This window comes from Conger conger, chromosome 9 (assembly GCF_963514075.1).
Source record: "Conger conger chromosome 9, fConCon1.1, whole genome shotgun sequence".
Taxonomy (NCBI): Eukaryota; Metazoa; Chordata; class Actinopteri; order Anguilliformes; family Congridae; genus Conger; species Conger conger.
The window spans coordinates 5,067,603-5,083,186 of NC_083768.1; the positions used below are offsets into that span (position 1 = coordinate 5,067,603).

The window sequence follows — 15,584 nt, forward strand, 5'->3', positions numbered from 1 at the left end:
AAAAAACCTTTTACAATTAATATCTTGGTGAACAGAAGTGAACCTCTCTTCTAAATGGTACGAGGTTAAAAAGTTCAAATCCACACATTGGAACAGAGCCTTAACAGATACCAGATCATGGGGCCCATCCACACACTGGAGCAGAGCTTTAACAGATACCAGACCATGGGGCCCATCCACACACTGGAACAGAGCCTAACAGATACCAGACCATGGGGCCCATCCACACACTGGAGCAGAGCTTTAACAGATACCAGACCATCTCATCCACACACTGGAACAGAGCCTTAACAAATAACAGATCGTATTGATCTCATTGAAATGAAATATCTCAAAATAATGAAACCAACCAAGGGGAATGATTGTGCTTTATTATATTTTAAATATATTGAAATGCCCACTTTTTCAGTTAGTTTCCACATTAAGTAATCTACCCCCCCCCCCCCCCCATCCCCAATACTGTAAACATTAACATGTCATTAATTCAAAATATTTTTTTATTTTATTTTTAAAGTAAACTCTGAAGTCAGCTTCAAAGTAGCACGTTTTATATCTGAAATAAAGAAAAAAAAGCGTTAATAGGCAGTGTCGTCTCTCCAGACCTGTGGTTTGGGTCGTCCGAGGTTCGGGGTCAGGTGAGGTCGATCTCCCCGATTGCTCCACCAACTCAAATTGTACATACACAGCAGCACCTTTTGCTCGACGATGAAGAGCCACCCAGATCCAGGACCCCCCCCCCCCCCCCCTCTCTCTGTGGCAGGATGTGGGGGTGGTTCAGTCGTCCCTCCGTCTCAGAACCCAGACACACACCCCCCTCTCTCTCTGGCAGGATGTGGGGGTGGTTCAGTTGTCCCTCCCTCTCTCTCTGGCAGGATGTGGGGGTGGTTCAGTTGTCCCTCCCTCTCTCTCTGGCAGGATGTGGGGGTGGTTCAGTTGTCCCTCCCTCTCTCTCTGGCAGGATGTGGGGGTGGTTTTTGCAGAAGCGTGACGTTGTTTGACGCGCGTGACCTCTCTCTGTCCCGCTGCGGTTCACCGCTCCGCTCCGCTCCAACCGCCACCCTCAGAGCAGACCCGCCTACTCTTGACTCTTGATGTGATGATTGGTTACATCCCGGGAGGAGGGCGGGCTTTACCGCCCTGAACCGCACCGCATTGGCCAGGCTCATCACGGAGTGGAAGGCTGGTGACGCCACCCCCCCCCCCGTAGGTGATGCAATACCAAGGCACTTCACCAAGCGTAGGCCTCCTCTTTGAGTGACACGCACGTCAGGCAAAATGACAACAACATCAAGTAAATTAAATACATAAATAAACTTGGCAACTCCAAATTCTTTTTTGACTTCAATCCGAGATTGAGAGAATAATAAATATATATATATATATATAACAAAATATACACTTTTGAACTGAAAATGTCCTGCTTGGTGACACTTGCAGAGTTGAACAGACCATAGACTCGGACAAAACCAAAAAATTGTCAAGAAAAATATTTGTACAGCATCTCTGAAGGAATCGCACTCACCGAATATTAGCTCTTTGAGGCTGTTGGCAGGCCCATGTATCTCCGAGTTTATACAGGAACTGATCTTATGATCATAAAAATATACAGCCTCACTTAATACCCCTGCTCTGCGTGTGGTCTGCGTGCTGCGGTCACAGTGATCTTTAATCGCATCGCGTGGTTTCTACCCGGCTCGTCAGGTCTTCGAGCTTAGCGATGAGGAGCGCCCTCAAGTCCAGTGATCCAGAATGCATGTGCATATGCTCGTCTTGACTCGAATAAAAAGCCTTCCACAAATGATTCCCAAACGTGCTCTTCAGAAGGACGACCCATAAATCTGGGAGGTGAATTGGCACGGGGACACGCATCCATATTCATGAGCGATCTGAGAGTGTTCTGCGGGCTGATTTTCCCTTTGAGTGAGGTCGCTTGTTTTCTCCTGTTCCTCGCTCCTGACCTGGAAGTCGATCGTGGCCCGCCATCTTTAAGGACATTCCCACCCAGTTAAATGTTCCTTCTAGGAGCTAGAAGGAGAATCTTTCCTCTGAGGAAAAGGAAACGTCAGGGCACTGTTCTGAGACTTTGCGGAAGTATTTTTTCGGAAAGCCTGACGTATGAACGATCGACCTGTGTGTCCACCTCTCCAACTGCCACTGCCTCTGTAACTGACGCGGCTTCAAACTGACGTTTGACGGAGCGAGGACATTCCATTTGCCTAGCTCACATTTTCTCAATTTATTAAAAACCTTCATTTTCAGCCTCTCCCAATGGGTGGAGCTAGGAGCAGGAGAGGGAGAAAAAGAGAAAGAGAGTAAAAAGAATAAGCGATTGGAATGAGACGGGTTGTGAACGTAAGCCTGGTCTCCCAAGTGCAGATCCAAGATCAATTTGGCCACACAGCTAAGAAGAATTTTATTTTTTTATTAGCTTGTTTTAAGTCACTGCTTAAGAGGTGAAATTGTCATACCCCGTTGGAAACTACCTCATTCGCAATATTTTTTTTATCTGGTTTAGCAAAAAAGTAATAGAAATAAGAAATATTACGTCACGAAATAAGAGTAAAATACTTGTTATTTTTTGGTTTTTGCAATGCAAAATACAAACCTAGATTGAAATGTGAAGATACTGTAAACTGACCTGCCATGAGTGTTCAGGGAGCAGACTAGATCTGCATCAACGATCTCCAGTCTAATTATTTACACTGTCTGAGGGTCTACAGAGGCAAAACATGGACAATCCCTGTAGCCTGCTCGAACGACACGTCCAACGGGTGTCTCATCGCAAGCCTCTTTCCCGGAGCAGGTTAGAAACTTTGTCTCCTGCCCGGGACGACCTTTCCCTGCTCTTAAAATTTGGAGTTGCCGAGTGATTTCGAGTGACTCTGTAACCCAGGGTCTGTCACATACGAGCACAGCCCAGGAGTCACCAGCGCTGATTCTCATACGCGTTTCTGTGCACTTTAGCACGCGCACACACACACACACACACACCACACCACACCCCAATTAACCCTCCCCCCCGCCCTCCCTCCCAATTGCTCATATTTTTTCCTCTTTCAAGCCAAAAAATAATAGCCATTGAGGAAACAATCTACAATTTGAATTTACAGATAAAAAAAAAAAGCCCACAGGCTTTTGTCCTCTTCCTCCAACACAATAATACAAAAACATATTAATAACACAAAGACATATAAAGGTCAGACCATAACCAGTATCCTTTGGCGCTTTTCGCGGCTTTGTTGTTCCGATGGCGTTGACATTTATTTATTCTTTTTCTTTTTCTTCTGGAGCTCGCTGGATCTCCGCTGGAGACCTGAGATTCACCTGAGCTGGGACACACCTGTAGGGCGGCCCCCGCCCACTAGGGGGTGGGGTTGGGCAGGAGAGGGACTCCACGGCTCAACTGTCTGACACGCCCTGCACGAATGAAGTCACATGACTAAGGGAGGTTTTAGAGGTTTTTTACGGGGCCTGGAGGTAAGATTAAACTGTTCGGTCTCCAGCAGGGTTTTGTAGGCCGATGATTTGATGGAGCTAAGATTCAGGGGACTGTTCTGAGACCGTCTTCAGTTGGAGTTTGTTGGTCGATGAGTTGATGTAGCTAAGATTTGGGAGACTGTTCTGACACTGTTTTCAGCAGGGTTTTTTAGCCCAGCGGATTGTAGCTAAGATTCGGGGGACTGATCTGAGACCGTCTTCAGCAGGGTTTTGTAGGCAGGTGAGCTGATGTAGCGGGGATAAGAGTCTCTCTGCATCAGGGTGTAGATCTGGAGCTGAGCATCGTCGAACGTGTGCGCCGTGGCTCCTGCATGTTCCTGTTGATCACTTCTCGAACCCGTGAGTCCAGACTCACCTGGAGATTAAAAAACTAGATTCATTATAAAAGTCAGAAAGACATAACAAGACATGAAATGGTAAGAATGGAATATACTGCAATATACTCTACATAAGCAGTATCATGAAACATTTATTTCACAGCAACAGGACAGTGTCTGAGAGGCCATTATTGGTATACGTGTTACAATTAAAATACATGTATTTCAATATATTGTCAGATATATTCCCTTTCCCTGAGTGTTAAGATCCATGATGTTGCACCCAGAAGTGCATTATCTCACCAAAATAATCATCAATGCACAAAAAGGTATGTTATTCTACCCACGTTGGTCAGGAGTGAACCTGAGGATTACCGAGTTAGTTGGAGAACTGCATGGTTAACGACTGAATACTGATTAACAACTGAGACGGAGCAGAGGACGCCGGGACTGCGGAGGACTGGGGGGAGGCGCGGACCTCTTTGGGCGACAGGATGGAGATGTAGTCCTCGTAGACGACCCGGGCGCGGTCCTCCACCCCGGCCTTCCCCGCCTCGGCGCGCAGGTCCTCACAGGCCTGCCAGAACAGCATGTTCTCCTCGCTGAACTCCGTCCGCAGGAAGTCCCGGAAGGAGCACCTGCCGGCCGGGCACTCCATCAGCCTGTCGAAGGACTGGCCCCAGGAGAGCACCTCCTCCGCCGAGGGCATGGGCCTGGGGAGGGGGGATGTCCTTTTAACGACCGCACAATTCACCGCCACAGAAATGGCCAGTACAGGCCACGGTCCCAGTGGAGCGGACCACCTCAGCGGGGCGGTTTCTAGATGACGCTTAGGGACGAGCTGAAATCAGAACGTACTACGTCCTCGTTTAGTCGATTCTTCATTACCGCACGAACGAATGTCTTAAAGCATATACTCCATAATATTTATTAAATTGTAATACTTCACAACCAGTTGTTTTCACACCGAATACTTTTTCCCTGGAAGATCTGGATTGAGAGTGCGCGTCATCGTGTGCCAGTGGGCGAGAGTGTGGCTGACCTCTGGCTGCAGTCTGCGGCTCCGTCCGCCTTGGGCCTCGTAGGAGGACCTCCGGTTCCTCTCGTTCCCTCCTCGTTCCTGAGAGCGGAGCGGGCGGTAGTAAAACACGGAACCGGACCGCCGGAGCAGCATGGGCAGGGTGAGGAGTGGAGGGAGAGAAGGAGAGAGGACAGTCACTGCCAATGGGAAAGAACACTTTCCTTCCACTCTCATTCTTTTTTCTCTCCCTCTCTCATTCTTTCTCTCTCAATCACGTGCTCTCTATCTGTACCTGTTTCTCTTTCTCGCCTTCTCTTCCCCCTCCCCCATCATCCCCCTTTCCCTCTTTCTGTCTTTCTGTCTTTCTCCTGCCTTCCCTCCTCTTTCCCCCTCTCTCTTGCTCTTTCCCCCTCTTTCTCCCTGCCTCCCCCTCTCTCTCTCTCTCTCCATCTCTCTCTCTCCCCCCTCCTCTACCCCACCCCCCCTCTCTCTCCCTCTCTCCCCTCCTCTACCCCTCTCGCTCCCTCTCTCCCACCCCCCTCTCTCCCCCCCCCCCCCCCCTCTCTCCCTCCCCCCTCTCTCTCCCCCCCCCTCTCTCTCCCCCCCCCCTCTCTCTCCCTCTCTCTCCCTCTCTCCTCCCCCCCCCTCTCTCCCTCTCTCCCTCTCTCCCTCCCCCCCTCTCCCCTCCTCTACCCCACCCCCCCTCTCTCTCCCTCTCTCCCCTCCTCTACCCCCCTCCTCTCTCTCCCTCTCTCTCCCTCTCTCTCCTCCTCTACCCCACTCCCCCCCTTCTCTCTCCCTCTCTCCCCTCCTCTACCCCACTCCCCCCCTCGCTCTCCTCCTCTACCCCACTCCCCCCCCTCTCTCTCCTCCTCTACCCCACTCTCTCCCCTCCTCTACCCCACTCCCTCTCTCTCTCTCTCTCCCTCTCTCTCTCCCTCTCTCTCTCCCCCCTCTCTCTCTCCCCCTCCCTCTCTCCCCCTCTCTCCCCTCTCTCTCCCTCTCGATGGCCCTGAGCTGTAATGTATGCATCACAGCCCATTTCTACAAACAGCAGAATCCATAATTCATTTCACAAATGCAAATGGCCTCCGTGTGTTTGACGGAGAGAGCTTGTGGCAGCAGAGCCGAGCGTACAGCCCGGCGTGTGCAGGTAAAAATGGCTGCATTTATATAGCGCCTTTATCCAAGGCGCTGTACAATTAATGCTTCTCATTCACCCATTCATACACACACTCACACACCGACGGCGATTGGCTGCCATGCAAGGAGCCGACCAGCTCGTCAGGAGCATTTGGGGGTTAGGTGTCTTGCTCAGGGACACTTCGACACCACCCGGGCGGGGATCGAACCGACAACCCTCCGACTGCCAGACGACTGCTCTTACTGCCTGAGCCAATGAGACGACTGCTCTTACTGCCTGAGCCAATGAGACGACTGCTCTTACGGCCTGAGCCAATGAGACGACTGCTCTTACTGCCTGAGCCAATGAGACGACTGCTCTTACGGCCTGAGCCATGTCGCCCGCCAGGAGGTCTACCGCTTTCAACTGCCCTACTGGTAGATCTCCAGCAGCAGGGTTGGAGCTAGAGCGCCCCCTCCTGGTCAGACCTATGGCTGAGGGGCACAGAAAACAGCCCAGCGCCCCCTCCTGCTCAGACCTATGGCTGAGGGGTACAGAAACAGCACAGCGCCCCCTCCTGGCCTCCCCGCGGTCACGCACCAGGAGCAAGCTGCAGCAGCAGCACCAGCAGAAGCAGCAGGGTTGGCCCTCGGGCCCCCGGGTCGGGCGGGGCCTGCATGGAGCCCGTCGCGTCCTGCTGCCCCGTCTGCCGCTTTCGCATAGCCATCCGCTGGGATCCCATGGGCTGGAGAGACACGGAGAGAGACACTGAGAGACACTGAGAGACACGGAGAGACACTGAGATCCCATGGGCTGGAGAGACACGGAGAGAGACACGGAGAGAGACACTGAGGTCCCATGGGCTGGAGAGACACGGAGAGAGACACTGAGAGAGACACTGAGCGGGGTCCCATGGGCTGGAGAGACATGGAGAGAGACACGGAGAGAGACACGGAGAGACACGGAGAGAGACACAGAGAGACACGGAGAGACACAGAGCGGGGTCACTGAGAGACACGGAGAGAGACACAGAGAGACACGGAGAGAGACACAGAGAGACATGGAGAGAGACACGGAGAGAGACACGGAGAGACACGGAGAGAGACACAGAGAGACACGGAGAGACACAGAGCGGGGTCACTGAGAGACACGGAGAGAGACACAGAGAGACACGGAGAGAGACACAGAGAGACATGGAGAGAGACACGGAGAGAGACACGGAGAGACACGGAGAGAGACACAGAGAGACACGGAGAGACACAGAGCGGGGTCACTGAGAGACACGGAGAGAGACACAGAGAGACACGGAGAGAGACACGGAGAGACACAGAGCGGGGTCACAGAGAGACATGGAGCGCGGTCACAGAGAGACACTGAGAGACACGGAGTGGGGTCACAGAGAGAGACACGGAGCGCGGTCACAGAGAGAGACACGGAGTGGGGTCACAGAGAGAGACACGGAGCGCGGTCACAGAGAGAGACACGGAGTGGGGTCACAGAGAGAGACACGGAGCGCGGTCACAGAGAGACACGGAGCACAGTCACAGAGACGGCTAGTCGCTAAAGGCCCAGACACACCAAACCAACGGTCGGCGTCAGAGCCCCCGGAGGCGTCGATGAGAGAGCTCTCACCGACGTCCGACGGCTCCGACGCCGATTCAACATGTTGAACATGGAGCCCTCCAAAACACGCCGACGGAGTGTCGGCGTGCGGGACACACCGGAAAGACTCAGGCCGACCGTCGGTTTGGTGTGTCCGGGCCTTAAGGGGCTTGTAGTCTAGTGGATAAGGTGCCTGTAGCCTAGTGGCTAAGGAGCCTGTAGCCTAGTGGCTAAGGAGCCTGTAGGCTAGTTGCTAAGGTGCCTGTAGCCTAGTGGCTAAGGAGCCGGTAGCCCCCTCCAAAGCAGCAGAATAGGCCAACCCTCGCGGCTATAGTGATGCTATCTGCAGAATTCTGTTCCTGGTTACGGGTTCGGGAAAATTTCCCACAGCCCTAGCCGCACTGCAGTGTGTCTATGTTTTGGATCAAGGATATGTTTTACTTTACACTCTGTGTTCTTCTGTATTCGCTATATTTAGTCAATTTTTTTTCGCTATTTTACGTTGACGGCGTTATTTTGCGTTATCATCATTCATCTCGGGTTATCCTTTGATATGTAGGCTACATTTAGAGATGTTTATTTTCATTTAAATGTGGGTTATGATTACTGCTAATGTGTATTTTCAGCATTAGTTTACATCATCCTTGGCAGGACATACGCTATATAGCAGGGGAGTGTTTGGGGTGGGCTGGGGTGGGCGTTGCCTACCCAGAGATAAGCCTTTCCCACCCAGAGGAATCATCTGCCCATCCAATGAAAACTCTGAAATTTTACGTGTTAAACCTCACTGTTATCGCTATTTTTAGTTAAAAAAATAAAAATAAAAAAAAGAACTGTGAAAAGTGTTAGTGCAGGTTGGTACCAGTCTCCACCACGGCCAGAATATTTCGTCCCACGTGAGGCCTGTTTTTGCTTTGCCTGTCGCAAATTTGGTGTGTCCGATTCCGGAGGAGAGGAAACGCGAATACATTAATTGGAAGAGAGCTCTTGAACGAGACGGCGGTTTCCTTAAAGATGCCTCTAGTATTCCTCGCGTGACAGGAATACCAGCGTCGCTCAGAGACAGGTGAAAGTATCGTGCAGCTACCGGGCCAAACCCAGATAGAACAGAACAGGTACTATGTTAAAAGCAGAGTCGTTCAGTTTCTCAGTGTAAATGAGCTAGCTCTCCGTGGGCACCGTCAGGGGGATGGGGATGAGGCAGGTATTTTAATTAACCGTACTTTACCGTCGCTAGATATCAATTGCATTCTAGGAGTTCCACATTCCTTTACACACACAAACAAAACAAAACATTCATTGCATTTGGTAATCATATTGTTCTATCCTAGGCAGAACTATGCTAGTTAAAAATACAAATGTTCATCATACAGGCACTGCTGCCGGACCCTGTGCATTCTATTCTATTGTAGCCTCCTGAAGATCCAAACCAAAACGTTTTCCTCTCTAGTTCATCATACAAATGCTGATCATGAAATCAAAATCAAAATTTGATCGTTTTTTTTTTTACAAAAACTGGATGCTGTAATTGTATTCCTTGCCCCGTTCTCAAAATTAAACTACGCCCTTGTTTACATACCCTATTTAGGAAAAGCAACATTTTTGTCGTTGCCCACCAAAATAATCCAAATTCCCACCCAAAAATGACATGCTAGAAACACACCTCTGCTACATGGTTCGGGTCTGCATTGTTAATAATATCGATCTATTCAACAATATTATTCATTCTGTGCCGGCATTTGCAATACAAATGAGTGAGTCAGGCCACTTGGTAGCTACTTTAGATCCATTATGCTGTGCGACCGCCTTTAGGTAGGGTATACACGTCAAAATTGACGACACCTGTCAAATTAAAAGGCTGATATGTCCAAAAAAAGAAGAAAAAAAAAAGAATTGGGAGGGTGGGGGGTAAACTGAGAATTAGTATCTGCAACACTGGTGAATTTCACAGCCAAATACGAATATAAAATGATTTTTGTCTGTGAAATACGACCGGTCATTGCAAAACACATAAAACACACAAGACGTCACTGACACATATGTTGTAATGGTGGCGCGCATGGAGCCTATGCATTCGTTTACGCCGAGGACATCGCATGCAGAACGGTACGCTGCGGATCGCTTGCCTACGCAAAGCACAGAGGCTTGTGTAAAATTTCGGTGGGGGTGTCAAAATCACCAGTAGCAGACATTGTTCCAATGAAAAAACCCTGATGGATAGAACTGTGAGTGTGTCAATGCTCTCTTGTTCGAATGAAAATAAGCGATTGAAGGCGTTAAAGTATCATCAATCCGAACACCGGAAAGTGACACCATGGAGATTTTACAATCCAGTCTCATCTATACTGGACCGCTGAAACTAGCCTACCTCTTTTTTTTTTGTCGCCCACCGGATCTCAATTATCAAGTCTTTTCAGCGCGTATAACGCATTCTCCACGCTCCGTGTCAGTATATTTCAACGATATAGGCTACATATAATTTTATACAAACACTTACGATATCACCATGGATGCCGAAGATTGAGGGAATCCGTTGCCTTGATTACATCCGTTAAAACAGGACTTTTCAGACCGGCTGCTTGTTGTCAATGCGCATGCGTTCTCCTTACTAAGTGCTAGTAAGGATAGCGTAAAGACTCTGTATATTACAGTTACATATAGCCTATAGCTGCATGCTTAGGCTCGTAGTGGTCCTCGCCTTATAGAGTGACATAGACATATTCAACCTAACTGTATTAGTCTACTGCGAGAAAAAGAAAGTGCGAATGCGTCAGGATAGCTGCTTCAGTCGGGTGAAGTGATGGACCACGGAGTTCGGCGTCTTCCACCGAAACTACCCTTATTGCCCTTGCTTTATCACACCCGTTTCCATGGTGACCTACCAAAGCCGCGAGTGTTGCTCTGTAGCCCAGCGCGTGGTGCACTTTGTGTGACACATTGCCTCCATGCGCTGAGCTGTCCGTTCGGCATTACACCGCGCAGTTTCCCCATAAAACACTGTAGTTATAGTTGCGCTGTCCGTGGTACTGAAAAAAGTTGGAACTGCGCCCTCCCCCCACCAGTCGCCATGACAGCTTCAGATTTAGAAGGCCCATCTCACACGAAATACGTACTTTCAGAACACGATAGTGTTTCCCGCAGTGCTGTATACAATCAATTAGGGTATTTTCTTTTCTTTTGGTTATAAGAGAATGGGACGGTATATTTAGCACACTAACATATCTACTAGGATCCAGTAGGCTACATGACCACTATCATATTGCCAAATCTGGAAATAAATAATCTAAGTGGGACTGACTCTTTGTCCGAAACGTTATTGAGCTCACCTTATACTGTAAAGTATAATTATTCAACCGGTGTAAACAGAAAGTACCTGTGCCCACTATTCCACAATTTGTTTTAATAAACAATCTGGATCCAGAATTACTGGCATGCTTGATGAAAAAGAGAAACAAACTCCATAAAATAAACAATACAGAAAATGTACTATTTTGTTTAATATTTTTGATATTTTGCTTGAACATATAGAAGATGATGTAGCTACTTTTATTCTGATATAATGATTTTTGAAAACCTGTTTTAGGAATATGTTTTCTGAAAAATATATATGGGTCAAAATTGTAAATAAAATAAATTAAATTGCCTATAATATTCTACGCTCTGTTTTTCCATCTCAGTTTTAAAGGTACAAAAGGTAAGCTATTTAAACATTGTTAAAACATTGTTACAAGACCATTGCAATCCCTTCCGATCATTGACAAAGGCTCACTGACATGTTGACTCACTCTCTGCCTGGGTTTATAGTCCTTAAATTCAGGTTTCAAAATATGCAGTTGACGGGCCGGCACTCTGTATCAAAACATTGTATAACTGTACAATAATTCAAGCTCATTGGTTGAAAATTCATTCTAATTGCCACAGCCAATGGTGCATCAACGTCAGCGTCTTTACAGAGAAGGGGGGGAGGGATAAACAGTGTTGTGGTTTGAGGGTGTTTGTTGATGCATTTCCTCTCTTGACCGTCGTGAGAAGTCCAAAATGACCTAAGGAACTGTTGTGTGGCTGACCATCACTTTCCCCGGGGAATACAGACGTGGTAACACGCGTAAATTCCCTTAGTCACCCATTGCTCCACTGCCTTGGGGAAGGCCACGGCCGGAGTTACACACGCCTCTTGGACAAATTGTGCAATGCTCAAGCCACGGGCTCACGAGTACGCTATAAATACATACATAAGATATTAATGCTGACCTTCTTTTTAATTGGCATCCCGGAGAAGTTGATTGGTACGGCTTGCCGTGAGGTGAGGGCGTTTTGGGCTGTGTTGTTTGGAGATCAGCTGCCTGGAGAAGCTCTGATTGGTGCAAAGATCTGGGGACGTCGTGGCCTTTCGGGGGAACTGCTGAGTGAAAGTGCTAGATCATACCTACCTTCTGACCGCCTACCGTAATAAACTCTACACTGGTTTTTATCTAGACATGAAAAGACTGAGACAACAGCTCAGTTGACTGTTTATCCTAATGTTTAACTTTTTTTGATAGCAAAAAAAATCCTACAGCCTCTTCAAGAATAATTTATATATTTTTAAATATTGATTTCTTTTTTTGTCATTTATTAAAAATGAGCCGTGATTTATATAAATATAAAATAAAATATTATTCTAGGTCACCCATGGAAATGGGAAGAAAGAAATATTTTTTTTTCCCCCCTTTCAAATCACGAAGAAGCTTTCAGCAAATGCACGCCCTTATTTTGAAGGAGCAAAGATCCCCATGCAGAATTAATGGCGTCCTTTTCCTGCCTTTGAGATCACAGAGCTCATTGGCTGTGAGCGGGCCATTGACACAGCGCCTTTGTTGTGACGGCGTCCTGTGAAGAAGCTCTAAAGACTGGGATGTGTGGGCCTGGAAAGGCCAACTCCTTTACAACAGAGAGGCCCACAATACAGCAGCCACCGCAGGACAGGACACAAGCACATTAGTGTCAATCTTCAGATGAAACTTTCTACTGGGCCTTTATTCTCCATATAAACTAGCTCTGGTGAAATGGACATGAGTTGTTTGGATACCGTACAGCATATATAAATATGCACATATAAATGTATTTGTCACAGCGATTGGCTGCCATGTAAGGCATCAACCAGCTCATCAGGAGCATTTAGGGGTTGGTGTCTTGCTCAGGGACACTTCGACACACCCAGGGCGGGGGGCGCTGTGTCTGCAGGTTTAACTCCAGTCCTGGAGGGGGCCGCAGTGTCTGCAGGTTTAACTCCAGTCCTGGAGGGGGCGCAGTGTCTGCAGGTTTAACTCCAGTCCTGGAGGGGGCGCAGTGTCTGCAGGTTGAACTCCAGTCCTGGAGGGGGCAGTGTCTATATTTAGTGTCTGAAATAAAGCAGGAGGGCAGAACTGCGTGTTTCTGTAATCATCGTGGTGTGAAAGAGGCCAGCTGCTGAAAATAGGAGCATGTTGTTCCTCTCTCGCTCCGGGCTCCAGGAGATCTTTGTTTACCGAAAAATATCAGCCGAAAAATATCAGGCGGCTCGGCGGTGCTGATGAAGCATAGGGTGGAGAGTCTCTGCTGGAGGGACCCATGCTGTACACCCATAGGGCCAGCTCAGCTCAGCTCAGCTCAGACTGCAGCCTCACGCTGTACACCCATAGGGCCAGCTCAGCTCAGCTCAGCTCAGCTCAGCTCAGACTGCAGCTTCACGCTGTACGCCCACAGGAGCAGCTCAGCTCAGACTGCAGCAGAATGGCCATACTCACAGTGTGCCGTTTTGTGTTTTTGGGAAAACGGAAAATCGTAGATGGCTGTTTTTAGAGGAGACTGCTATCCCTGCCCCCGTCTCTTCCCCTTCTCTCTTTCTCTCTCTCTCCTGCTTTCTCTTTCTCGCTCTCTTCTGCTTTCTCTCTCTCTCTCTCTCTCTTCCCCCCCTCCCTCTCTCTGCTAAGATTTCTCTGTCTGTTGTAGCACAGCCCAACCAGCTGCAGTGTAATCCACTTAATCCTTCACAGAGTGGAAATGCTTCCATAAATAGCTTTGGGATTTCAAGAAATAATAGTACATTAAGACTTCCGGTAGAGATCTTCTTAATGAGGCGACAGAAAAAAAGAAAAAGCACAGATTGTCAATATTTGCTGTGAACCGTGACATCTGTGCTTCTTACACTTTGTGAAAATGCCTTTCAGCGTGCCGTATGAAATGATTTAATTGCAAAAAGACTTTCATTTGATCCATGCAGTTTTCACAGATATGTTCTCCATTCTCCCGTGTGACCAGGAGCTGTTACATAACAATGATTTGAGTGTCCTTATCACAGGCTCTTCTTCTTCGCGGGTTCTGTAATGGAATGAGTGAAGAGGAAGCACTTCTCTTGCACAGTCCTCCAGAAAGGTTTTCATTGTTGTCGTGGCAACACATCAGTCAGAGGGACTGGATCATGGGAAGGCCTGGCATTGTGCACGGATGTACTGTGGGCAGAATACCTCTCTGCTCTGCGCCCTCACTTCCTTTTTTGTTGGTATATTTTTCTCTTTCTTGATTCTATTTTTATTATTATTATTATTATTATTTTTATTATTATTATTATTATTATTATTATTATTATTATTAGTAGTAGTAGTAGTAGTATTATTGAGGGTGAGCCACCGTAAAAGCCCTTCTGGGTTTCTAGCCCGATCCCTGCATTGTTTATAACCATATTATTATATTATTTTGTTTTATCAGCATTGTTTTCTCTTACTCTTACTTCATGTTATGCTTATGTTTTTTTTTTACAATGTACAATTAAGCATACAAGCAAACATACAAGGGGCCTGTTCTACAAAGTAGCATTATTGAGTTAGCTGGATAACCACACTGAGTAAAACCTGGAATAGCTCTTTTTTGTTCCAGATTTGGGTGGGTTACAGTCATGTGGCTAACTCAGTAATCCTGCTTTGCTTTAAGCTTAGGCCCAGGCCTCATGCCCCTGAATGACACACCAGCAGGTCAGGGGGACCACTGTGACCTGGCTCTGTATTAATAAAGCATATCAGGAGTAAAAGCACTGATCAAGTATCAGACACTCAGCACTTCTACAGAAGTGAGCAGGTGAATGGCAGGTGAGCAGCAAGTGACCAGCAGGTGACCAGCGGGTGAGCAGCAGGTGAGCAGCAGGTGAATGGCAGGTGAGCAGCAGGTGAATGGCAGGTGAGCAGTGGGTGAGCAGTGGGTGAGCAGCAGATGAGCAGCAGGTGAATGGCAGGTGAGCAGCAAGTGACCAGCAGGTGACCAGCGGGTGAGCAGCAGGTGAGCAGCAGATGAACGGCAGGTGAGCAGCAGGTGAGCAGCAGGTGAACGGCAGGTGAGCAGCAGGTGTGGGTTGAGCTTACCTGGAGGGTGAGCACCTCCTCGTTGGGGCGCTCCTCGGCCTCGCTGTCCGAGTTCTCCGGCGTGCGGTTCCCGTCATCGTAGCGGCGGGCTGCGGAGAGCCTCCACATGGGGAGGGCGCTGCCGCGGTCCCCGCTCACGGCCAGGGCCCCCGCGTCCCAGCGGAGTCTGAGTCTACCGCACCTGAGGCATCGCACGCACCCCTCCTGCCCCGGGTGCCACATGTACACCCCCCCCTCCCCTCCCCACGCCCCCCACGGCCCCCCGAGCCCGCTGCTGTCACCACGGCGACACTGACCCGTTCCCGTCCCCGAACCCCAGGGGGCTGAGAGAGGGTGCGACAGCTCCTGTCCTGACCAGCGCAGTGGAGAGATGTTTTTTCGCCGCAGGGCAGGGCAGGACAGGGCAAGGCAGGCTGGATTAGCTCCTCCTTCTGAAAGTATTCCTGATCCTCAGTAGACTTTAGAACATCTCACTGGCTAAGCAGATTAGCCCTAGTGGTCTGAGCTGTGTGTGTGTGTGTGTATGTGTGTGTGTGAGTGCTTGTCTGTACGCTGAAAACGTGCATGTGTGTGTGTGTGTGTGTGTGTGTGTGTACATGCATGTTTGTGTGTGGCTGCAAACAAGATGGTGTTTAAGGTGTCTTCAAACT

The 15,584-nt window shown here is 48.7% G+C and overlaps 1 protein-coding gene across 1 annotated transcript; it reads right to left on the bottom strand.

Moving 5' to 3' along the window:
• Positions 1-3,088: 3,088 nt before the first annotated feature.
• LOC133136588 (regulator of G-protein signaling 20-like) lies at positions 3,089-4,894 on the bottom strand. The gene is given in 4 exon segments (XM_061254221.1): positions 3,089-3,793; positions 3,796-3,853; positions 4,294-4,528; positions 4,858-4,894. Coding segments are annotated over 3 exon segments (417 nt in total). The 5' UTR covers positions 4,525-4,528; positions 4,858-4,894; the 3' UTR covers positions 3,089-3,665.
• Positions 4,895-15,584: the final 10,690 nt, after the last annotated feature.